The sequence below is a fragment of the Enhydra lutris genome, unplaced genomic scaffold, assembly GCF_002288905.1.
Source record: "Enhydra lutris kenyoni isolate GAN:26980312 unplaced genomic scaffold, ASM228890v2 scaffoldscaffold8, whole genome shotgun sequence".
NCBI classification, from domain to species: domain Eukaryota; kingdom Metazoa; phylum Chordata; class Mammalia; order Carnivora; family Mustelidae; genus Enhydra; species Enhydra lutris.
In genome coordinates this window covers 2080569-2104284 of record NW_019154092.1, presented here as the reverse complement: position 1 = coordinate 2104284, position 23716 = coordinate 2080569, and the positions used below count along the sequence as shown (strand labels likewise).

Below are 23716 nucleotides of genomic sequence, written 5' to 3'. Positions count from 1 at the left end.
CTCTCTCCCCTCTCTCTCAAATAAATAAAATCTTTTAAAAAAATCGTAAGAGGAAATACATTTGCAATACTGTACGGTATGTATCAGTAAAGATCTAAGTAGATCTCTCTCAAAATCTTTAGGAAAAAAAAAGACCTTTAGGAGAAGATACAGGAGAAAATGGTTTGATGACCTTGGGATGCACAAAGATTTCTTAGAATCAAAAATAGCGCTAGTCATAAAGGAAAAATTAGTTTCAACTATAGGAAAAGGCATGACAGGGGCTACTGGCTGACTCAGTCAGCAGAGCATGTAACTGTTCATCTTGGGTTCATGGGTTCAAAACCCACATTGTGTGTAGAGATTACCTAAAATGAATAAATAAGCTTTTTAAAAAATATGTGTTGTGGGGCACCTGGGTGGCTCGGTCGGTTAAGTGTCTGCCTTCAGCCCAGGTCATGATGCCAGGGTCCTGGGATCGAGCCCCCCATTAGGCTCCCTGCTCAACGGAGAGTATCCTCCCTTTCTCTCTCCCTCTGCCTCTAACCCTGCTAATGCTCTCTCTGTGTTCGCTCTCTCTCAAATAAGTAAATAAAAGGGGCGCCTGGGTGGCTCAGTGGATTAAGCTAAGCCTCTGCCTTCGGTTTGGGTCATGATCTCAAGAGTCCTGGGATTGCGCCCCTCATTGGGCTCTCTGCTCAGCTCCCCCCTCTCTGCCTGTCTCTCTGCCTACTTGTGATCTCAATCTCTCTATCAAATAAATAAAATCTTTTTTAAAAATAAGTAAATAAAATCTTAAAAAAAAGAAATATGCATTAAGGCACCTGGGTTCCTCAGTTGGTTGAGCGCCCAAGTCTTGATCACAGCTCAGGTCTTTGATCTCAGGGTCATCAGTTCAGCCCCACGCTGGGCTCCATGCCTGCACATGGCACCTACTTAAAATGCGTGTGTGTATTAAAAACAAAAGGAAAAACAGCATGCCACATCCCGGGAAGATATTTGCAATCAGTTAAGGTTCAAGTGACTAATACAATAGACAAAGTCCTGAAGAGGCATTTCACAGGACGCCTGGGTGGCTCAGTTGGTTAAGGGTCTGCCTTAGGCTCAGGTCATGATCCCAGGGTCCTGGGATGAACTCTTTGCTCAGGAGGAGCCTGCTTCCCCCTCCTTCTCTCCCTCTGCCAGCTGCTCCCCCTACTTGTATTCTTTGTGTGTGTGTCAAATAAATAAAATCTTAAAAAAAAAAAAAGGCATTTCACAAAACAGACTACCCAGAGCCGATGAATAATAATAAAATGTGTTCAATGTCATCAGTCATCATGAAAATGCAAACTGAAGCCACAATGTGTCCCCTCCTCACCCGCCTGCATGTCTGAAGCATAAACAGATAGACAGCAAGTGCAGCCGCAGGGACCCCCGGAAGCTGCGGGTGGGTGTGTAAACTGGTTCAACGCTTTGGAAAACCGAAGCGTTCACTAAAGCTAAGCAGCTCCTCCTTTCTGCCCCAGTAATTCCACTCCCAGATGGGTACCCAACAGAGGTACAAAATCTGTGCACCGAAAGACACAAACAGGAATGTTGTGAGGCACATTATTCATAACAACAGAAACCGTAAGTGACCAAGATGCCCTTCCCACAAGAGACAAGTAACCATGGTTACTCATGTTACTCATGTGGCAGAATAAAATGCAAAAGAAGTAAGTGCGCACAGCAGCGGGCAGTATGGACTACTCTTCCCGTGGGTTTTTTTTTTTTTTTAAGATTTTATTTATTTATTTGTCAGAGAGCACAAGCAGGCAGAGGCAGAGAGAGAAGCAGGCTCCCTGCTGGACAAGGAGTCTGATGTGGAAATTGATCGCAGGACCCTGGGATCATGACCTGAGCTGAAGGCTGCGGCTTAACCCTGAGCCACCCAGGTGTCCCGTACTCTTCCCATGTTTAGCAAAAGAATCCAGACACAAAAACATACATACTGTGTTTTTCTTTTCTTTTCTTTTCTTTTTTTATTTTATTTATTTGTCAGAGAGAGAGAGAACAGAAGCCAGGGAAGAGAGAGCCAGAGGGAGAGGGAGAAGCAGGCTCCCTGCTGAGCAGGGAGCCCAATGTGAGACTCAATCCCTGGACCCTGGGATCACAACCTGAGCAGAAGGCAAACGCTTAATGGACTGAGCCACCTAGTGTCCCCATACTGCATTTCTCGATTTGAAGTTCAAGAACAGCATAATTATTGATGGTATCCAATGTCAGGGTAGTAGTTACTTTTGGAGGGAGCAAACTAGGGAGGCATGAGGGAAAATGAAGGCACTGGTTAACATTCTGTTTCTTATTCTACAGAGCTGTTCCCTTTGGGAAAATTCACTGATGATTCATACAATTCTCTGTGTTAACAACAACAATTATTAGGGGTAATTTTCCCTTTCATCATAAAGCCAGGATGGATCTAAACATTTAAGGAAGAAAAATGCCAATGTTACACACTTTCCCAGAAAATAGAGAACACCTCCCCAAATCATTTTTATGAGGGTAGCATAGCCCTAAGACAAGAATATTCTGAGAAAATATAATTATAGCATGGCGTCTCTCTCCTTAACATCCAGCTTCTTAAGAATGCCTTTCCTGGGGCACCTGGATGGCTCAGCGGGTTAAAGCCTCTGCCTTCAGCTCAGGTCATGGTCCCAGGGTCCTGGGATTGAGCCCCTCATCGGGCTCTCTGCTCAGGGGGAGCCTGCTTCCTCCTCTCTCTCTGCCTGCCTCTCTTCCTACTTGTGATCTCTCTCTCTCTGTGTCAAATAAATAAAATCTTAAAAAAAAAAAAAAAAAGAAAGAATGCCTTTCCTGGGGCACCTGGGTGGCTCAGTCAGTTGGGCATCTGCCTTCACCTTGGGCCATCATCTCAGGATCCTGGGATTGAGCCACATGTGCAGGAAGCCTGCTTCTCTCTCTCCCACTCCCCTGCTTGTGTTCCCTCTCTCACTGTGTCTCTTTCAAATAAAAAAATCTTTTCAAAACACGTGTAAGACTTCTACACTAAAAAAATACAAATAAATGAAAACCAGACACTGACATCATGTTTGAGGACTGGAAGACTAAATTCCCTGCAAATTAGTCTCTAAATGCGCTGTACTCACATTCCCGTAAGAATTGACAAGCCGAGTCTAAAACTACTACCTACAGAAGTGGAAAGGATCCTCACATCATAAACCATGGTAAGTCTAAAATAGACTAGAGGTTGAAATGTGAACTAAGAAACCATGCAAGGGGCACCTGGCTGGCTTGGTCGGAAGAGCATGCTACTCTTGATTGTGGGGTGGTGAGTTTGAGCCCCACTTTGGTTGTAGAGATTACTTTAAGAAATAATAATGGGGGCGCCTGGGTGGCTCAGTGGGTTAAGCCTCTGCCTTCAGCTCAGGTCACGGTCCCAGGGTCCTGGGATCAAGCCCCACACCAGGCTCTCTGCTCAGCTGGGAGCCTGCTTCCCCCTCTCTCTCTGCCTGCCTCTCTGCCTTCCTATGATCTCTCTCTGTCAAATAAATAAATCTTTAAAAAAAAATAATGAAATTATGCAAATGTTAGAAGAAGAGGTGGGTGAGTTTCCTCAACAACCACTTAGAAGTGAGAACTTTCCTACCAAAATCCAGAATCAATACAGGAAAGTAAATTGTTACAAAACAATGTATGGATGGCAAAAGAACACCATAAACATAGCACAAGGCAAACAGTAAATATTTACAAAAGATCTCAAAATGCCAACTGAGGGAGAAGAAAACCCTCAATCCTGTATTTTTCAGATAAGCGAATGATATTTACAGAAATAGGCAACTGGCCGTGAAATATGAAAATATCCTTAACCTTGATCATAAGATAAATGTAAATGGGAAGTACACTCAAGGGCCGTTTCTCACCCATCAGACTCCCAGGGTGACAATATGCACCATCGCCCAGGCTGTGGGGAAAGGGGCCATTGTATCCAGTGATGGTGGGAATGGAAAACAGTCCAAGCAGGAGGAGGACCTGGGCAGTATCTAGTGCTATTGTTTGTGAGATTACCCTTTGACCACAATCCAACTTTCAGGAATTGATCTCAAAGACTGGCGAAATGCAAAGAAGGTGTTTGCAGAAGGCTCTTTGTTGAGATACTGCTTGGTTTTTGTTTTGTTTTCTAAAGATTTTATTGTTTAAGTAAACTCTACACCTGATGTGGGGCTCAAACTTACAACCCAAAATCAAGAGTCACATGCTCTACCAGCTGAGCCAGGAGCCCCAAGATACTGTTTTTTTTTTTTTTTAAGATTTTATTTATTTATTTGACAGAAATCACAAGCAGGCAGAGAGAGAGGAGGAAGCAGGCTCCCCGCTGAGCAGAGAGCCGGATGCGGGGCTCGATCCCAGGACCCTGGGATCATGACCTGAGCCGAAGGCAGAGGCTTTAACCCACTGAGCCACCCAGGTGCCCCCCAAGATACTGTTTGTAATAGCAAAGCGTGGGAATCCACCGCATCACTGCAGCTGAGTAAGGACACAGCTTCTCTGACACTGCTCAGAGCCCCGTGCTGAAAGGGGAGCAGAGAAGTCCAGGGGGTACACCCGTGTTCATCTAAGAAACGGAGGAGGTCCTCACTGTATATTTCACTTAGTTAAGAGGGAATAAAGTAGAGTCCATTGCAACAACCTAATGTTCTTTTTTTTTTTTTTTTTTAAGATTTTATTTATTTGAGAGAAAGAGAGAGAGCATGAGAGGGGAGAAGGTCAGAGGAAGAAGCAGTCTCCCTGCGGAGCTGGAAGCCCATTGCGGACTCATGACCCGAGCAGAAGGCAGTGGCTTAACCAACTGAGCCACCCAGGCGCCCCCTAATATTTCTTCTAAGGGAGTGCAGGCAACAGGGTAGAGAGAGCTGGGATAAAAGCTAGATGTCCCTAAAATGTCTTAATTCACAGATTTAATTTTGTAGTTATAGAGTATAAAAAATAAGAAATTTAAATAAAAACTTGGAAGAAAAAAAGTAACACAATGCCTGGGGCACCTGGGTGACTTGTTTGAGCACTCGACTTGGTTTCAGCTCAGATCATGATCACAGGGTCCCCAGCACACAGTTCGCTTGAGATTCTCTCCCTCTCCTTCTGCCCCTCCCTGTTCCTCCCCCAGCTCATGCTCTTTTCACTCTAAAATAAATAAAAATAATCTAAAAAAAAAACCCAAAGTTAATCCAATGCCTAAAGATTGAAAGCAAAAAAAAAAAAAAAAATCACACTCGTGAAAATGGCTATTATTTTTTAAATTTTTTGAAAAATGAAACGGGGGAGCCTGGGTGACTCAGGTTAAGCATCTGATTCTTGGTTTCAGCTGGGGTCAATCATAGTCATGGTGATTTAGTAAATAAAATCTTTTTAATAAAGATTTAATAAAATCTTTTTAAAATAAATAAATAAAAACAGATGTTGGTGAGAATTTGGCAAATGAGAGCCCTTTTGCACTGCCCTGGAGATGTAAAACGTGGAATGCAGTAGAGCCCTTCCTCCTCAAAGCATCAAACACAGAAGTACCAATGATCCAGCAGTTCCAAGTCTGTGTATTTACCCAAAAGAACAAACATTGATACACCAATGTTCACAGAAGCATTATTCACAACAGCCAAAAGGTGGAAACAACCCAAATGCCCATCTATGCATGAAACCATAAAGTGGTTAGCAACAAAATGTTATAATGAATGTATGAACAAAATGTTTACACCAACTAAAGGTATTTACCGTATGTGAGTATTACAATTTCTAGACTGAAATGGATTTTTATAAGGACACAGCACACAATTTCTAAATTTGATGAAATTTTATACACAGGATTACATAAACAAATTTAACCCCAAAAGGACTTTAATACCTACATATCAATAAGAAAACGATTGTTTGGAGACCACAGCCAAAACCTGTGTGTTGCGGGGGGCGGGGGGGGGGGCGTGTCGCTGGGTGTGTGCACGCGCGCCCGCAACAAGGAGGTACACGGAACAATTTCACTACCAAAAAACGTAAAGAATAAAAGTAGTATTTGTATCAGACCCCCCCCCAAAAAAAAACCCACAAAACTCAAGGTTCATCATTTCCACTAAGCAGAAAAGTCTACCTAAATAAAAAGACGATTCCCAACGAAGACCGCAGTGGGGAGCGCGCGGCGCCAGCAGAACCAGCACGTTCCACAAGGGGACCACGGGAAACCAATGCCCAGGCCGGCGCCCTGAAGAACCTGCCGCGAGAAAACCAAGGGATGCTGCGGGGATCTCAATAACCCCCCACGCAGCCGGGGGAACCACTGACCTCCACGGAGAAGACCTGACCCGCCTGCTCCCCCGTTCCCCCCCACCCCAGGCTCACTAGCAGGGAAAAACCAAGTTTAGCAAAAAGATACTGACCAACTTCCGAGATGGCTCTGGTGCGGCAGCAGGCGCTGTAGGAAGAGGGCTCCCGGGAGTCCCTTGGTGCGAACCCCCAGCCCCTACCCCAAGTCGCGGGTGCCGGAAGAGGGCGCGCCGGGCTCCTGCGCAAGTCGCCGGCTCTACCACCTGGAGCCCGGGGCAGCCTCTCCAAACCCAAGAACCGCCTGGAAGGCCTTGCACCCGCTGAGACCAAGATGCCAGGACCGCTGGGCCAAGGGACACATGACCCACCCCCGAGAGTCTCCCCTCGGCCTCCACCCAGGCGCCCAGAAACCACACGGAGACAGAGGTGCAAGCGGCCGCGGCCGGCGTGATGCGCGCTAGGCCGGCAGCAGGCCGCGCGCGCGCAGCTGGAGCAGCGGGGACAGCGTGTAGCGCAGGCGACGGAAGGTGGTGTCCGAGACAAAGTGCCGGAGTCCTCGGCGGAGGGCCGAAGGGTTCACTAGCATCAGGTAGAGCAACGGCAGCACCAGGAAGCCGAGCAGGAGCAACAGCAGCGTCTGCAGCGCGCCCAGCACCCACAGCCTGCGGACCGAAGGACGGATGGACAGACAGGGGAAGGGGGGCGGTGGCGAGTAAGTCGTGGGGTGGAACCGAGCCCAGCGCGCCCGCCGCCTGCCACCTGACTCACCTGATGCCAGCCCTGCCGGTGCCCGTGAAAAGCCGCCTCTCCTGCGGACAGAGGGAGCGGCTTCTAGCTCGGCCCCGGGGCGGGGGCGCCACGAGTTCCGGGTCCTTCATGGAGGGGGCGGGAGTCGTAAGGGACCAGAACCCCCGTCCCCCAGAGTGCGGGTCTGGATGGTCACGGGCCCGTCAGGGGGCAGGCCCTCGAGGGGAGGCGGAGCCCCGTGGGTGCGGGTGGCCCCGGTGCAGAGAGGGTCCGACTCCAGCCCGCCCGCCCCGTCCGGGCCCGCGCTCACACAGTCAGCCTCGGCCACCTCCTCCATGAGCGAGCCCGCGCAGTCCTGCACCCGACGAGGATGGGAGTCGCACCTGCTGGGAAGGGCATCGGGGTGGGCGATCTAACTCAGCCCCACTGCCGCCCCACCCTACCCCCACAGTCCTGGCCCCCCTTACAGCTCCGGGCCGCCGTGCGAGGCGTCCAGCGCAGCAGCTGCCTCCATCACCTTTCCCTGCAGCTCCTGGAGGGAGTGGGAGTGAGGCCTCAGGACTAGGGGAGGAGACCCCCGGGGGGGGGGGGGAGGGGGGGGGGGCGCGGCCCCGGGGGGGGGGGGGGGGGGCCCGGGGGGGGGGGGGGAACTGGGGGTCGCCGCAGCTCCGGGGTTGGAGGGGAGTCGGACGTGAGCGGCTCTCGGTACCTGCAGGACTCCGCTCTGCTCCTGAAAGCTAGCCCAGGCCTCCTCCGTCCGCTGAGCGCCCTGGGATGAGGGGAGCCCTGATGAGACTCAGGGTAGCGCCAGGTCCTCCATCCTCCCGCACCTGCGCACCTATCCACCCACACCCGAAGCCGACCTTCTCCTTCAGGCCCCGGCCCCGCCCTCACCTGCCGCAGGTTCTCCGCCTGCCTGGCGCGCTTGGCCTCCACCAGCTCCAGTTGTTTCTTCAGACGGATCCAAGGAATGTCAGGAATCCAGGACGCCCGGGACTCCCCCGCAAGCCTCCTCTTTGCCCACCCCCGCCCCTCGGGGAGCCTCCGCGCCCCGAGGTCGTTATGGTCCCGCCCGCGCCTCCGCTCCGATCTTGGGGGCCCCACCCAAACACCTGCAACGCCATCAGTTGGGTCCCCAGTCGCTGCTCTGCGCGCTGCTGACTCAGTTGTTCGCCCCCGTAGTAGAAGAGCTAGAGATGGGTTTTGTGAGGGTGGGATTTGCGGGGCTTCGAGGAGCGGGGAATGTCCTGAGAGGAGGGGACAGGGCAAAAGGGGGGCGAGGACGACAGTGGGACTTCCTGGGGGAAGCTAGAGACCGAGGCCGTCTCCTTAATGTACCTGACTCGACAGCTCTTCCCACTGCTCCTGCAGCTGCCGGTTATGTCGCTCCTGCGGAGGGGGTCGAGGAGGCTGCCTGGGCTTCTCCGCAGCATCGAGGCCGGCAGTACCCATCCAGGGCCCCGCCCCCGCCCTCCCCGTCCGCCCCGCCCCGCCCCATCCAGGGCCCGGTCCCCACCAAGTCCTGGTGGCGCCGCTCCGCGGCTTCCAGCAGCCCGCGAGCTCTCTCCGCGCGCTCTCGCGCCACCTCGCGCGCCTCCCCGCGCAGGCTCCGCGCCACCTGGCTTCGCTTCCGCTGCAGGCTGCAGAGGGGAAACTGAGGCGGTGCCACCGCGGAAGGCGGCAGGTGCTCAGGCTCCCGCGGCCCCCGGGAAAGGCCAGCTGCGAATGGGCCCGCACCCTCCCCTTCGTAGGTCCCCTGAGTAGATGGGGATGGGGGTTCGGGCCCCGGCGAAGAGGAATAACCGACGGGCCGGCCGGTGGCTCTGCCCAGGCCCGGGTGCCGCCGTCCGTGGAACCGACCCTCGTGTGACCGCTTCCCCCCCATCGAGCCGCCCTTGCCGCGCACCTGCGCTCGCGCTCGCGCAGGTCCTGCAGGCGCCCAGTGAGGCTCTCGCTCTCGGCCTCCAGCCCGCGCACCAGCTCCTCCAGCTCCTGCTTCCGCAGTCGCCCGTCGCGGTTGTCCTTCTGCAGCTGCAGCAGCAGCTCCTGCGTGTCTGCCATGGCTCCAGCGGCGGTATCCAGCCGCCGCTGCCGGCCTCGGAGATCCGGCCCGCGGCTGGCGTCACAATGAGCGGCAGGGGGCAGCCGAGCGCAGGCCCCGAGCCGCGGCGGACCGGAGTGGGGCAGGATCGCACTTAGTCCCTCACACACAAAAAAAATGTGAGGCAGGAGCCAAAATCGGATCAGTAAAAGGTTAATAAAATACTAATATCTGTGGGCGCCTGGGTGGCTCAGTGGGTTAAGCCTCTGCCTTTGGCTCAGGTCACGATCTCAGGGTCCTGGGATCGAGCCCCGCATCAGGCTCTCTGCTGATGATCAGTCTGCTTCCCCCCCTCTCTCCGCCTGCCTCTCTGTCTACTTGTGATCTCTCTTTCTCTGTGTCAAATAAATAAATAAAATCTTTTTTTAAAAAAATCCACTTGGAGGGGCACCTGGTGGCTCAGTCATTGAGCATCTGCCTTTGGCTCAGGACATGATCCCAGGTTCCTGGGATCAAGCCCCACATCTGGCTCCCTGCTTGGCAGGAAGCCTTCTTCTCCCTCTCCCATTCCCCCTGCTTGCGTTCCCTCTCTCGCTGTCTCTTTATTTATAATAAACAAAATCTTTAGGGGCGCCTGGGTGGCTCAGTGGGTTAAAGCTCTGCCTTCGGCTCAGGTCATGATCTCAGGGTCCTGGGATCCAGCTTGGTGTCTGGCTCTCTGCTCAGCAGGGAGCCTGCATTCCCCTCTCTCTGCCTACTTGTGATCTCTGTCAAATAAATAAAATCTTTTAAAAAATAAATAAATAAAATCTTGTTTAAAAAAATCCACTTGAAACAAAAAGATACCGTGGACAAATGTTACAAATGGGTGACAGAATAGGAAAAGATCTTCGCAATCTTTGTAATCAGATGACTAGTAACTAGAATACATGGGAAATCCAGGGGCCACCATGAGAAAGACCAAATATCAAACATCAAAGGGCAAAGGGTCTGCTGGGCATTGCCCAGAGGGGAGAACTGGAACGCCCAAGAAGAGTCTGAAGAGACACCGCATTTTCCATCAAGCAGAGCAGCCAACAGAAAGACGGTTGGTTGACATCAAATATAAGCAACCAAGTGAGGGAGAAGGAACCCTTGTGCCCTGCTACCGGCACCATCTGTGGGTCATTTGGGGGAGCCGCTGGGGATGAACAGTGACTGGGCATGTTGGTCCTCCATGACCCACAATTTCACCACGGGAGTACACTTCCCAGAGGAACTTTCTTCCGTGTTTGCAAAGCATTAGGAGCAGTGTAAGTGCGCCATTAACGTGTAATTAAACACTGAAATGTAATATATGAGACAATTGATAAAGGAATCCAATGAAGCACTTAAAATGAGCTAGGATCTTCTAAAATCAACATGAAGAGACCTGAAAATAATGTTGATGGAAAAAACAACAACAACAATAACAACAACAACAACAAACCAGCAAGTAGAATGAGATGTGCCCATGATAGTATTTACCTAAACTAAGTATGCAGGGGTGAGTCCCAGGGGATGAGGAGGATGAAGAGAAGGGGGTAGGGGGTTGCAGGGGGAGCTGCGCAGGGACCTGGGCTGACAATGAGGGCAATTCCTGCTACGCCCCAGTGGGAAAGCTGAGAGTCACCAGGAGGCGACACCTTTGCAGATATCAGGGGGAGCTGGGTTGCTTCTCATTAATTCTGAGAAATGTGAGCAAGACTGAAGTCATTTCGAGTTACTTACACAGTAGATTAAAAATGGCCCTGGCTTCCCTGCAGGCCTGCCACCAGGAAGCGGAGCCTGCCTCTCTGGGCCGTTAATCCTGGAGAGGCCATGGATTCTAGCACCAGGGTGGGCCCTGAATGGGGAGAGATGGGGGCACTGAAGAGAGCCTGGGACAAATCACAGGGCCACACGGGGGTGAGGCATCAGTTGGGAGAGTGGGGGTGCCTCTCGTTGGCTGTCTGGCTCGGAAGCCTCTCCCGGGCTGGGGCTTTGGAGAACTGACCGAGCAGCGGTGGCAGTGGCATTGGAGCAACCTCGGGCCATGCTGCCATCCGGCCCTGTACCCTGACCCTCACGTGCCCAGCCTCCCCTACACCCCTTGCAGCAGCCAGCCAGCCAGCACCAGCCCCAGCAGGAAGGCTCCCCGGGAGTGGGCGGGCAGCCTGGGTTAGAGCCCATGAGGGGCTGGGGTGGGGTTGGGGAGGCAGGGGCAGAAAACCCTCTGACTCTGGAATGAGAGAGGAGATGCCTGTCCCCTCCATTCAAGAGCCCTGGCTTCCGTCCTTCCGGGTCTGCGACCTGCAACAAGGCTCCTAAGCCCCTGCGTCTCTCAGTTTGTTCACCTATAAAGTGGGGCTTGTTAGAGACTCTTCCTCAAAGGACGGAGGGGAGCAAATGAGTTCACACACTAAGCCTCTGAGCGCTGAGCCTGGCACCTCCCGGTCCGACGGGCCATCAGCTGGCTCTCGGCACTAGGACTTCTGTCTCCACTTTGACACCTGCGGTCCCAGATGGTGGAGGAGCAGCTGACCCACAGAGCCACCCAGGTGCCCCTATATATTGAAACATTTTGAATGTACTGGGTTGGATAAAACATTAAAACTTGATTTGATTGTTCTTTCTACATTTTCCTGTGGCTCCGAGAGAAATATTCTATTGGAGGGCACTGCCTAAGGTCAGTCCTGCTGGACAGCACTCTGTCTCCAGAGTTCCCACATGGCCACTTCTCCCTTCAGGCTTAGCCCGCCCTCTGTCCCCCCCATTGCCCTATAGGGTCCCAGGGATGGCCACCACCTCCACTCGCTAGGCTTCATGATCCCGGTTTATGGATGGGGTAACCAAGGCTCAATGATGACCATCGCCAGGCAGTAGCAGCGACGGCAGCCCCTGTCCCCACCTATGTTCAGGAGGGAAGCCAGCAGCCAGCGGCCAGCCAGGATGGGCAGGTGACAAGGGCCCACTCCCTGGGTTCCCTTTCTGCCCCGCCCCTGTATCAGGACAGGAAAGTCTCGTGGGGGAACACCCAGGATTATGCCTCTTAGGAAACCTAAGCCACATCCCCTCCACAACCTGAAGGTCAGGAAAAAGGCTCGGGGAACCCTCCTGGCCTCAGTTCCCAAGCCGCGCAGGCCACTGGGGTCCAACTCCTGAGAACTTCTCTCCTGCACCCAGGCCCCTGCAGGAAGCACGTGCCTTTCCTCCCCCTCGTTCCATTTGGCCCATTTCTGTCGTTTTCTTAAAACGCGGGTTCAAAATCTTCCAGACCGTGAGCCTTCCTCCTCCACCAAACTGGGTCAGGAGCCACCTCCTCCTTGCAAAGTCCACTTCCGGGGTGGGGGCAATCAGTGCGACACTGGGCAAGTTCCACCCATCCCAAGGATGGTGGCATAGAACGGGAAGGGGGGCTGGCGTGTCCACTGCACACCGCCCTGCGCCGCTCTTGATTTTTCTTAACATTTTGGTACTTTAGAATTTATAGTTGATTATAATCTAGTATGTGTAGGCCCCATTTTCTCCAACATTTACGAGTTTATGCCCATCTCCAAATATGAAACAGCTGGAAGAATTTTAACATGAACCCCCATGAAGACACCCGCATTCCACTGTTGGTTCCTCTTGCTTCCCCCCCTTCCCACCTTCCAGGGGACGCTGCAGTGTCGCTGCAATGTCCCTGGCTTTCAGCTTCCTGGGCCGCTCTCCTCTCCAGGGCTGAACAGTCATTGCATCCAGACGTGCTAGGAGCTCAGTAAATGTCAACTAAGAAAGAAAAATAAGAAAAGCTACATCTGTTGTGCAGAACCCCTTGTTTTATATTTAAAACTTTTATTTTTTGCCCAATAATCGAAAAAGGATGTAGGTAACTATGGTCTATCAAATAATGAAGAGTTTCCATGGAAACAACTATTAAAAAAAAAAGTTAGGTGGTTTTAAGCAGCCACCACCACAGAAAGCATTCCCTTGGAGAGTACAAAGCCAGAAGTGCTTTATGGCATATGATGTCCCCCAGGGCGTGGGTCCTACCCACCGGCCCATGTGAATCCCACTTTAGTCCCTTGAAAAAATCATCTAGTTCGATGTCTGTTTTTCCTATGCTGTTCCCAACACATGGAACAGCCTTCCCTTGAATCACTGCTCTACTGCCGTCCTTTCCTGTGAAGACTTTGCTGACCACAGGGGTTTCTGTGGCCCTCTTTGACCAATTCCTCCCCTGGCTCTTATTCGTGAGGGCCCGTTTTTTTGTTTTTATTTTTGTTTGTTTGTTGAGAGCCCGTTTTAATGGTTAGCCATTCAGTTAGCTGCGATAGCAGTCACTCTAAAAAGACACAGCAATGAGCTTTCTTATTTGCTCCTTTTTTCATATCTGGGTTTTGAGGGTTTTTTCCATGGTCAACCTTTGTTGCCTTTTTTTTTTTTTTTTTTTTTGGACATTTGTTGTTTTTCTAATGAAAAAATAAGTATTTGTAATTGGCAGAAGAAAAGCATTATGGCATGTAAAACAGGTGAAAGCCAACTACAGCCTGGGGACAAGGATGTGCTCTGCCAGCTGAGGCCCAGCGCGGCTGGTGACAGACTCCCAGCTGGTTTCCTGACAGGGCAGTCAAGTCTCAGATGGGCGCTATTCGAAGACAGATACCTGGCCACCACTTCCGAACCATGCCAACCTGCCCTCCGTGCAGCTCACTTGCCAGGGAAGGCCTCCAGGACTCTCCTGAAGCCAGGCTCATTCTGGGATGAGGGGAGTGGCCCGATCCCAAGGGCTCACTCAAGGAAAGCAGGTCTTGGCCCCCTGGTTAAAGCCCCTTCCCTGCACTGGGCTCTCGTCCTTTTTGGTCCCTCTCCTTAGAGCTGTGCCTCTTCCATTCCCTCTCCCCCTCAGAGATCTCATGCAGGGTCCTAGGGTTGAGCCCTCTCCCTGTGGTGATGCTCAGTGACCACCTTGAGTGGTGACCCCCTGCCTGTGGACCATCACCAGGAGGTTCACCCCCAAGGATGCCCACATAGCCTCTCCAATTAGTCCTGCCCCCTCTCCTCCAGCTGTGGCCCTAGAAATCTCGATGCTTTCCCTGCTTTCTTGACCTCTCCCACCCTGAAGTCTGTCCCCAAATACTGGGGGCTCTTCCATGGCAAATTACTGCCCTATCTGTACCTCCATTTCTACTGTGAATGGAGAGACCACCTATCTCATCAGTGCTGTTATGTGGAATAAAGAAGCTGATGTTTGCACAGCACTTAGAACATGTCGGGGGCCCGGTTAAGTGACACAGAAGCGCTTGTTAAATAAGTTTAAATAAAAAAACAAATTTTCAAATTCTGACCTCTAACCATGTTCAATGCCATTGTTCCAGACTGGATCATTCCCAGACTTTCTAAGAAGTCAGCCTGCTCTCACCTCGTCGCCCCACAGAAACCAGAGGGACAACTCCCCCCTCAACCCAACACAGACAGACACACACTCAGCCCTCTGGCAGCTTCCCACAAGTCCACAGCCTAGACTATCCTCCAGGCAACTGGCCTTGAGCCCAGGAATCTGTCTCCTACTGCTCTTTAGACTCACCTGCCTGCCACAGGACCTTTGCACCTGCTCTCCACCCTGCCCAGTCCCTCCCTCACATTCTTCAGCCCAATTCCAGATTCTTTTTTTTTAAGATTTTAAAAAAAGATTTATTTATTTATTTATTTGAGAGAGAGAGAGAGAAAGAGCTGGGGCTGGGGGAGGTAGGGGCAGAGGGAGAGAGAATCCTCAGACTCCCTGCTAAGGCTCAATCCCAGAACCCCGAGATCAGGATCTAAGCCAAAATCAAGAGTTAGCCATTCAACCAACTAAACCACCCAGGCGCCCCCTCCCCTCAATTCCAGCTTCTTAAGAATGCATTTCCTGGGGCACCTGGGTGGCTCAGTAAGTGGGGCATCTGCCTTTGGCTCAGGTCATGATCTCAGGGTCCTGGGATTTGAGCCCCATATCAGGATCCCTGCTCAGTGGTGGGGCTGCTTCTCCCTCTCCCTCTGTGATCTCTCTCACTCTCACTCTCTCTCAAATAAATAAATAAAATTTTAAAAATTAAAAAAAAGGTACTCAAAAAACAAAACAAAACACCTTTCCTGGCGACTCTACCCCAAACTGCAATCCCCTCCCTCTGGCATTTCCCCTGTGTCTGCCAAGCATGTATTACCTACTATCTTTACCGTGTCCCCCACTGGAACAGGAGCTCAGCTAGGACAGGGCCTGGTGCATATAGAGCTGCTGAGTGGACACAGGAACAGCCTGTCTCCACTGCAGAGTCTTATCCAAGGACAGAAGCCACAATCCAGCCGTGACCTAGAAGGGCTAGAATCCAAACGGCTGGCAGGTGTTGCCCAAGACCACATTCTTCCTCTGACCCCACGGCCTTAAACTTGCAGAGCCTGTAGTGTGAATGCAGACAGACGGAGGGCTGCCTGGGACTCCTGTGCACTCAAGGCCTCACGTGGCACACCCCTGTGCACCTCGTTATGGGTGGAGTTGTGCCCCCAGAATCCCTAGGTTGAAGTCCTCAGACTCAGCACCTGCGAATGTGGTTGTATCTGGAGGCGGGGCCTTGAATGAGGTAGTTAGGCTAGTACGAGGCTGTTAGGGTGGCCCCAAGCCAATCCGACTGGGATCCTTCTAAGAGGAAATCTGGACACAGACAGAGAGCGAGGACAGCCATCTATAAGCCAAGGAGAGAGGCCTCAGGAGAAACCACCCGTCGAGACGTGGATTCAGGCTTCGGCCTCCAGAACCCTGAGAACTTCCTGTTAAGCTTCCGAGGGTGTGGGGCTCCGTTATGGCCGCCTGAGCGCACATGCACACCCCTTTCCATCTCCCGAGGAGGGCCCAGGCCCACCTGCAGACAGGGTGCCAGGGGTGGGTGTAGGCCTCAAGGGCAGGCCCCCTTGGGGAGGCAACGGCAGCGGTGGGAAGCTCCCCATGGCTCCTTCAGCGGGGGGGGGGGGCAAGCCCCGGCCCTCTGATTGGGCTTTGGAGGCCCTTCGGGAACTGGCTGGAGTCTGGGTGCTGCTCTCCCCACACACAGCCCTGGCCACAGGGAAGCTGCTTCAGATCCAGCAAGACACCGACTCCTCCCCTGGCCTTCATGTATACTGCTCTGGCTGCCTGGGACAGAACACCTGGACCCACCGCCATTGCCTCCAGTCACAACCCCGGTATGAGTCCTCATCAGATGGCCCTCTGTCCCAGAGCTCCAGAAACTTCAGTGGACAGGGCCCTCCTCCCCTGTGAGCTCCGGGTTGTGTTTCACCACAGACACTCCAGGCGGTCCAACCATGTACCCCCAGGGTTAGCGGAAGAGCTAGTGTGGCTGAGCGCAGAGAACCAGGCTGGCTATGGGGCCTCAAGTCAGCATCAGTGTCTACCTGCCTGCCTCCTCCACAGAACTCAAGGATCTGAGAGGTCAGGGGCCACATTCATGCACCGTCAACAATAGGGCTATCCTGGACTCCTCAGAGATGACCTAGACACATGCCCACCTGACACAGAGAAACCACTCTAGACACCCCTTTGGTGCTGCCTCTGACCTCACATCAGGGACACCTACAGATGGCGATCAGCTTTGTCACCTGTGGCCAGAGAGAATGGCTGACCACAAAATAGGCTACCAGTGAAACCGTTTGGTGACACTTCCTAAACTCACTGGTCAGGGGCATTGGCAGAGACCAGTGCAGGTGGAAGGGGAACTGCGGGATCTCTTCCCAGAAGGCCAAGCACCCAAGACGGAGGGTTCTTTATGGCTGGGTGGTGAAGGGTAAGACTTCCAGCATCTCAGGCCCTGAGAGTGGGCCAGCTTCCTGCACTCAAGCCAATGCCTGTCCCACTGCCGGTCTTTCCTAAGGACTCAGACCCTTTCTCTCCCCTATCTGGTTTTTATAGCATAGAGGCCAGCGTTCAGCTGGTTGGAAGCAAAGGCCATCTAGGACACATGGCTACCTGCTCTCCCAGGGAGCCTGCGTGTGCTCTCTCCACTGGTTGCCCTCCTCTAGCCAGCTGTTAGAGGACTGCTCTCTTCAGGGACAGCCTTCCTCAGTGTGAGGTTCCTGCAGGTCTTAGGTTGAGGGGGTGCCCCACTGCCTCCCAGCAGCCTTCTTCCTCCTCAAGGCCCAGGGTTGTAGGAGGGCCGAGGCTGGCCTGTGCCAAGGGGTGGGCAGAGTGAACCGGGCACCCAGGCCACTCAAGCATTGGTTTCACATGTGTTCTCACTCAGACTCTGGATGTGCACGTCCCCTACAGGTGGCCTACAGAAGCAGGGGTGGCACTTCAGAATTACCAACGGTTAACATTTTGTGGTGTACCTCAGACTTCAGTGACATGCCCTGGCTCTTACCACGTTTGAGGAAGGAGCCATTGGGAAGTTTCCTCTCCATTTGGTATACAACTTGGCAAATGCCCTTGTAGAAGGTCTCATGGGAAACAGTTCTTAAAATATTTAGATACTTCCTCATGCAACGAAGTGGAAACAGCCTCTAGTTCCCTCACCCTGACCTTCTCCTTTTCCCCTCCCTCCTTGTTTGGACACACAAAGCGGACTATGACTCTCACTCACAATTTTGGGCCTAATGACAAAAGAGTTTTCTCCTACTCTTCCCTGTTCCTTGTTTTGGCTCACTCTTGACTACACAGAATTCCTTCACTGCTGTCGACCTCAAGTGGCTTTGGAAAAGAGGCATGTTTTAAACACTTAATGGAAGGAAACAGCAGTGCCCACAACTCAAAATCTTTCATTTCTAACCATGTAACTCCTCCCTAATCTAGCCCTGACTTACAGTCAGCTGGGAATAAGGTTATTTCATCTCACCTTTCACCCTTCTCTAGAAGGCTCTTCAAGCTCCTGGTACTAAGGGGGCTTTTGCATAAAGCCCTCTCTGTCAGAAGCACCATAGCCAGCCCAGCACAGGCAAAAGCAGCGTCTCATCTCCTCCACCCCACACATTTTAGGTGACCACTGGATTGATTCCAAAAGGCTTTTTAGGGTCTCATTCTTGAATATCAGAGCCTGCAAGGTCATCCCACATTCGAGGAAAGCCTTTAAAATTATTTTTTTAATGGATAAAAACTAACCTAATTGGGGATCTAAAAGGGAATTAGATACAAGGAACAGAAGAAAATGTCAAAAAATTAAACTTTCCTTAGAGATTAAGTCTATGAAAAGAGAACAAAATGCAATAATCAAAGAAGGGAAATTAAAAATAATGCTGACACATCTTAAGAATCAGTAAATTTACTGAAGGAACAGATCCCCTGAACGAAACCAATCCATCAGGTGCCCAGCCCCATGAATGGACAAACCACCTGAAATAGAGACAATTCTAAAAGCCTCCAGAGAAGGTTACAAAGGGAACTAGACTTCTCATCACATTGGAAGGTAGAGGCCAATGAAGCAACACTTTCCAAATTCAGGAGGAAAATGATACCCAATCTACAATTCTATACCCAGCCAAACTATCAATTCTGTATAGTTCAAAAGCATTTTCAATGTTCAAAGTTACAAAAAACCTACCTTCTATATGTCCTTTCTCAGGATGGTACCAGAGAAAACATACTTCCCTAACAAGCATGTAACATAAGAAAACACACAGGATCCAGAAAGCTGAGCTTTCAAAGCAGGACAAACAGGCAAGAAAACTTCCCACCCAATCTGTGCAGGAAAGCAGCAGTTTCCAGATGGATGTCCTTTGGGGGCAAAAATAACAGAACAGATAGCATCTGATTCTGTGGAAAACTATACTGGCAAGGATTTCACAGAGTTTAAGTATGGAGGAAGACAGAGACACAAACCAGTCTGAGTAACTCAAAACATAATTGACCTCCACAAGAACAGGAAATGGTACAGAAAGATACACTACACCACTAGGTTCAGCAGTGAACAAAGACACATGGTGATCGTGGCAAGTACGGATCAGGAAACGGCACACTTCATCAGTTCTCATAAATGAAGTTCAATGGAACATAGCCATGCCCACCTGCTTACATTGTTAGTGGGCACTTTTTTTTTAAGATTTTGACAGAGACAGAGATCACAAGTACACAGAGAAGCAGGCAGAGAGAAGAGGAAGGAGGCTCCCCGCTGAGCAGAGAGCCCAGCATGGGGCTTGATCCCAGGACCCTGAGATCATGACCTGAACCGAAGGCAGAGGCTTAACCCACTGAGCCACCCAGGTACCCCGTTAGTGGGCACTTTTGCACTGGGACAACAGGGTTGAGAAGTCATTGCAAAGACTCTATGGCCCACAGAGCCTAGAACAGTTATTATCTGGCTACTTTATGGAAGTCTCCCAAGCTCTAAATTAGGGTTCATTGGAGGGGAGAAGGAGGGGTCTTGCTAAACTGAAGCAGCTTCCCTGTGGCCAGGGCTGTGTGTGGGGAGAGCAGCGCCCAGACTCCAATGGGGAATTTAAGGAAAGTGGAAGAGGGTATAAATGCACTAAAATCTTCATCTATAGGTCCAGATTCTTCAAAGGATGAATTAAGACAGTAGGGTACTACTATTTAGAAATGTGGAGATAAGTACATAAGAAATGCTATAAATTAGAAGTGGGTACCTGCGTATGTTGTGATGGGGTTAAGAGAACAAACTACTGTCTTATGACTTCTTTTTTTGGTAATCACCACACCCAACATGAGGCTTGAACTTAGGAGGCCGAGATAACATGTCACATGGTCTTCCGACTGAGACAGGCCCAGTGTCCCTGTTTTAAGCCTTTTTTTTTTTTTTTTAAAGATTTTATTTATTTATTTGACAGAGAGAGAGTATAAGCAGGCAGAGCAGCAGGCAGAGGGAGAAGCAGGCTCAGGGAGCCTGATGCGGGGCTCAATCCCAGGACCCTGGGATCATGACCTGAGCTGAAGGCAGACGCTTAACCCCCTGAGCCACCCAGGTGCCCCTGTTTTAAGCCTTTTAAAGAAACTTGATTATTTAAGCTAGGGTCACTTACTGCTTTGATAAAACCAAAAAAGTGTTTTAAAAGAGTTGAACAGGGCACCTGGGTGGCTCAGTTGGTTAAGTGACTGTCTTCAGCTCAGGTCATGCTCTGGGAGTCCCAGGATCAAGCTCCTCACCAAGCTCCCTCCTCAGTGGGGAGTCTGCTTCTCCCTCTGACCCTCCCCCCTCTCATTCTCTCTCAAATAAAAAATAAAATCTTGGGTGCCTGGGTGGCTCAGTGGGTTAAAGCCTCTGCCTTCAGCTCAGGTCATGATCCCAGGGTCCTGGGATCGAGACCCGCATCGGGCTCTCTGCTCTGCAGGGAGCCTGCTTCCTCCTCTCTCTCTGCCTGCCTCTCTGCCTACTTGTGATCTCTGTCAAATAAATAAATGAAATCTTTAAAAAAAAAAAAATCTTAAAAAATATATAGAACAGGTGGTACCTGGCTGGTTCAGTAAGTAGAGAATGTGACTCGATCTCGGTTAAGTTCGAGCTCCCAGTGGGTGCAGAGATTACTTAAAACACACACACACATTCAAAAACATAAAAAGAACTGAATGAAACTTACCATGTATTAGAGCAGCGATGCTCTATCCTTCTGGGGTTCTGGGGTCCTGGGCTCATCTGCTGCTGGCCTGGAGCCACTTGGACATCTGAAGCCCACAGTCAGAGGTCTAGGCTGGCTGACCACCCTCATGGCCCCATCCTTGCTCCTCCTCCTGGATCTTCACTCATCCTGGAATTCCCACTCCAGTGGGTGGGTGGGACAGTCCCAGAGGAAACTGGAACCACTGTCCCTGGAGACTAAGATTATCCTTTCCTTCCTCCCCCGCTTGACCTCAAGCAGAACAGGAGCAGTGGGCAGGAGAGAGCCATTGCCCTGCCCCAGCCTGACTCTGCTACTCCAACAGGTGGTCCTGAGCATGGGCCAGACCTCCCCTCATCCAGTCGACCAGGTCCCTGTCCCTGCGACATATCCACTGCTCCCTAAACCCTCTTAGCTTAACCAGGCCAGCATCACCCAAGAGGATGGTGACTCCAGAATACTGGGTCCCTGGACCAGTGCCCAAGCCCCAGATGCACACATGTGGCCTAGCATGGTCCCAGCCCCACCTGAAACCCACTCTTAGCATGGTAGTGATGCCCATCCCAGCTCCCCACCCTTCTAGGTCTTTGAAGTGCTGGACACAGGAAAGCAGTGTGTCATTTAGCAAGAACCACCAGAAAACACAGAAGCCCCACAGAAAGAAGTTTTCAATCAAGCTTTTAATGAAAAGATCATAAAATAACAGTTTCTCATCACTGTACATTAAGACTGCACGCTTCTGAATGGAGAGATCAGTCGTCGGTGAATTGCTTTTCTATGACACTTGAGGGCTGCATACCTGCAGCTCTGACCTGAATTTATCCAAACTCTCAAAGGAAGTGAGCTCGATGTGATGACTGACAGCGGCGGTGGCCAGTACAGGAGTGCGATCACGGTGTCCCTCCCCCTTCTGGGAAGGGAAGAGAGTAGGTCGTGATCCCTCTTCCAGTTTTGATTAAACAAAACAGCTATAATCCCATCCCTCCCCCTCCCTCTCGAGGTATTTGTGAATGGGCAGGCGCCCAACCTGGGGTCCCCTGAAGGGGGAAGGGGGAAAACAAGTGATGGGCGGGATACAGAGAGGTTCCCCTCAGCACCTGGCCCCACGGGGCCCCGCCAAGTGGAGGGGGGGAGCCCTGGGGATCCTCCCTGCCCCAAGTGAGGTCTGTTATGCAGCATTTTTGAGGTCAATAAATTACAGCAATAAATAGCAAGGTGAGGTAGGGGGACGGGTTCTCGGTAGAAAAATTAAAGTGGTGACTGAAGCTGGGTGGGGGGGAGGGGTCCTAGGAAGGGGGTCCTGGGCAGCCTCAATTCCCACAGCGCACATCCACTCCCCAACTGGAATGTCACACTGAGGCTCCGGTTAGGTCCCTCTCCACCCCATCACTCCTGGCATTGGATTCACAGGTTCAGTAACATCTGCCCCAGTGTGACTCTGGGGAAGAGCAAGGGCCTTGGTCCCTTTGAGGGGCACAGCAGGGCTTAGATCCCTTGTCTGTTCTTTGGAGGCCTAGTGCCTCTGCTCCTGCCCCCCTTCCTAGGGGGCGGACGGATGCAGCCAACTCTTCCCTGAGCCCTGCCCTCCTGGCTGCCCAGGCCTCCCCCATTCAAGGACAGCTGTGGGGAGGGCAGTAGGGTCTGCCTGCCCAGCCAGCCCAGCCCAGATCGCACTCCTGCACGTGGGCCAGTCCAGTGAATACTGACAGGGTGGGGGTGGGGGTACAGCGGGACAGCCCAGCTCCCCCGAGTGGTGACGAACGGGAAATACACACATGGCTGCGTGAGGTTCCAAAGTCCGTCTGCATCCAGATTGTTCATTTCACAGGCTGAGGTGTATGGCTATGCTGCGAGTCTCTGAGATTCTTATTTGCTTAAAGGTTCGTCTTTTCTTTTTTACCTTTTTTGCAATCCTGGAGGAGCCCTTGAGGTGGCTCGGTCTGGCGGGAGCAAGCGGTGGCGGAGCCAGCCGCTCACTCACCCCAAGTCTGAGAAATAAATACATTCATCACTGCACAAACATATTGATACAAAAACAACACTGTTCAGAGTGTTTGCACCGTCTGTGTTGGTAAGGACCAGCCCAGTAAGCCCGCCCCCACCCCCACTGCTGGGTGGGGGTAGGGTGTCCCCTGGGAGTGGGGACCCACTGGAGTCCATGGAGCTGTGCAAAGGTCCCGGGGCTTTTTGGCTTGATAGGGACCCTCACATCAACCTACCCCGGAGGGTCGCAGGCAGAGTGGGGGAGGTGGGGGGTGACCCTCCACCCAGGGCCCTAGCCCAGACTCAGGTCCTGAGGCCAGAGCCGACGGCCACCCCGTGCTATGCCAGCTGGCCAGGACCTCCACAGTCCGGCCAGGAGGCCTGGAGACCGGTCAGCACCGGCCCAAGCTCTTTGGTGCCAGCTGGGCTTTGAGAGGCCCGGGGCTGGGGAGGAGGGCTCAGGTAAATCCGATGGGGAGCTCCATGCCAGCGCCAGCCCCACAGCAGCCCCTCTGCCCATGAGCCGACTCAGAAGGGCCTCCAGCGGAAGGTGGGGATTCACTGGGACTGGCCTTACAGCTGCTGAGGTCTGAAACTGTAAAAGTTTATGTAAACAATGAGATAAATATATTAGTATCTTTTTTTCTGAGCCCATTGAGGTTCCATACTCATTCAAAATGTGCTTTGGTTTAAAAAATAGGTTTTGTGAATTTGGGTATGAGCTTTTTTTTTCTTTTTTTTTTTTTTTTTTTTTTTGTTTTGTTTATCCTCTTTCCTACATGACATCTGCTATTTTCTGTTTCCTGTTTCTCCGAAACATTCAGGAATTAAGTGACTAAAGCAGAGAACTGTAAGCCGCCCTTGGCCTCCAACGGCCTAATTTCCTTGTGAGGCTCTTAACACATGTCCACGCACACACTCCCAAGCACACACTCCACATGAAATCAAAGGAAAAAGAAAACAAAACCAAGTGTTGTGTTAATCAGTCCCATCCCTCCCCACAAACCCTTAAAATCTTAAATAGGAAACTAGTGTTTTGCTTTCTTGTTAAAATACAGAAAAGGCTCGATACAATACTCAGGTGGATACAATACTATGTCGCACGAACGTCGTTGAGTGAGGGGCCTT

The 23716-nt window shown here is 51.6% G+C and overlaps 1 protein-coding gene across 1 annotated transcript; it reads right to left on the bottom strand.

The window, feature by feature from the left end:
- Window positions 1-6724: 6724 nt before the first annotated feature.
- LOC111142375 (transmembrane protein 191C) lies at window positions 6725-9075 on the bottom strand. The gene is made up of 10 exons (XM_022495397.1): window positions 8921-9075; window positions 8531-8654; window positions 8353-8403; window positions 8127-8204; window positions 7909-7965; window positions 7724-7783; window positions 7482-7546; window positions 7325-7397; window positions 7036-7076; window positions 6725-6929 (listed from the first exon to the last, which is right to left on the bottom strand). The coding sequence occupies exons 1-10, from the start codon at window positions 9073-9075 to the stop codon at window positions 6725-6727; spliced, it is 909 nt and encodes a 302-aa protein (XP_022351105.1).
- Window positions 9076-23716: the final 14641 nt, after the last annotated feature.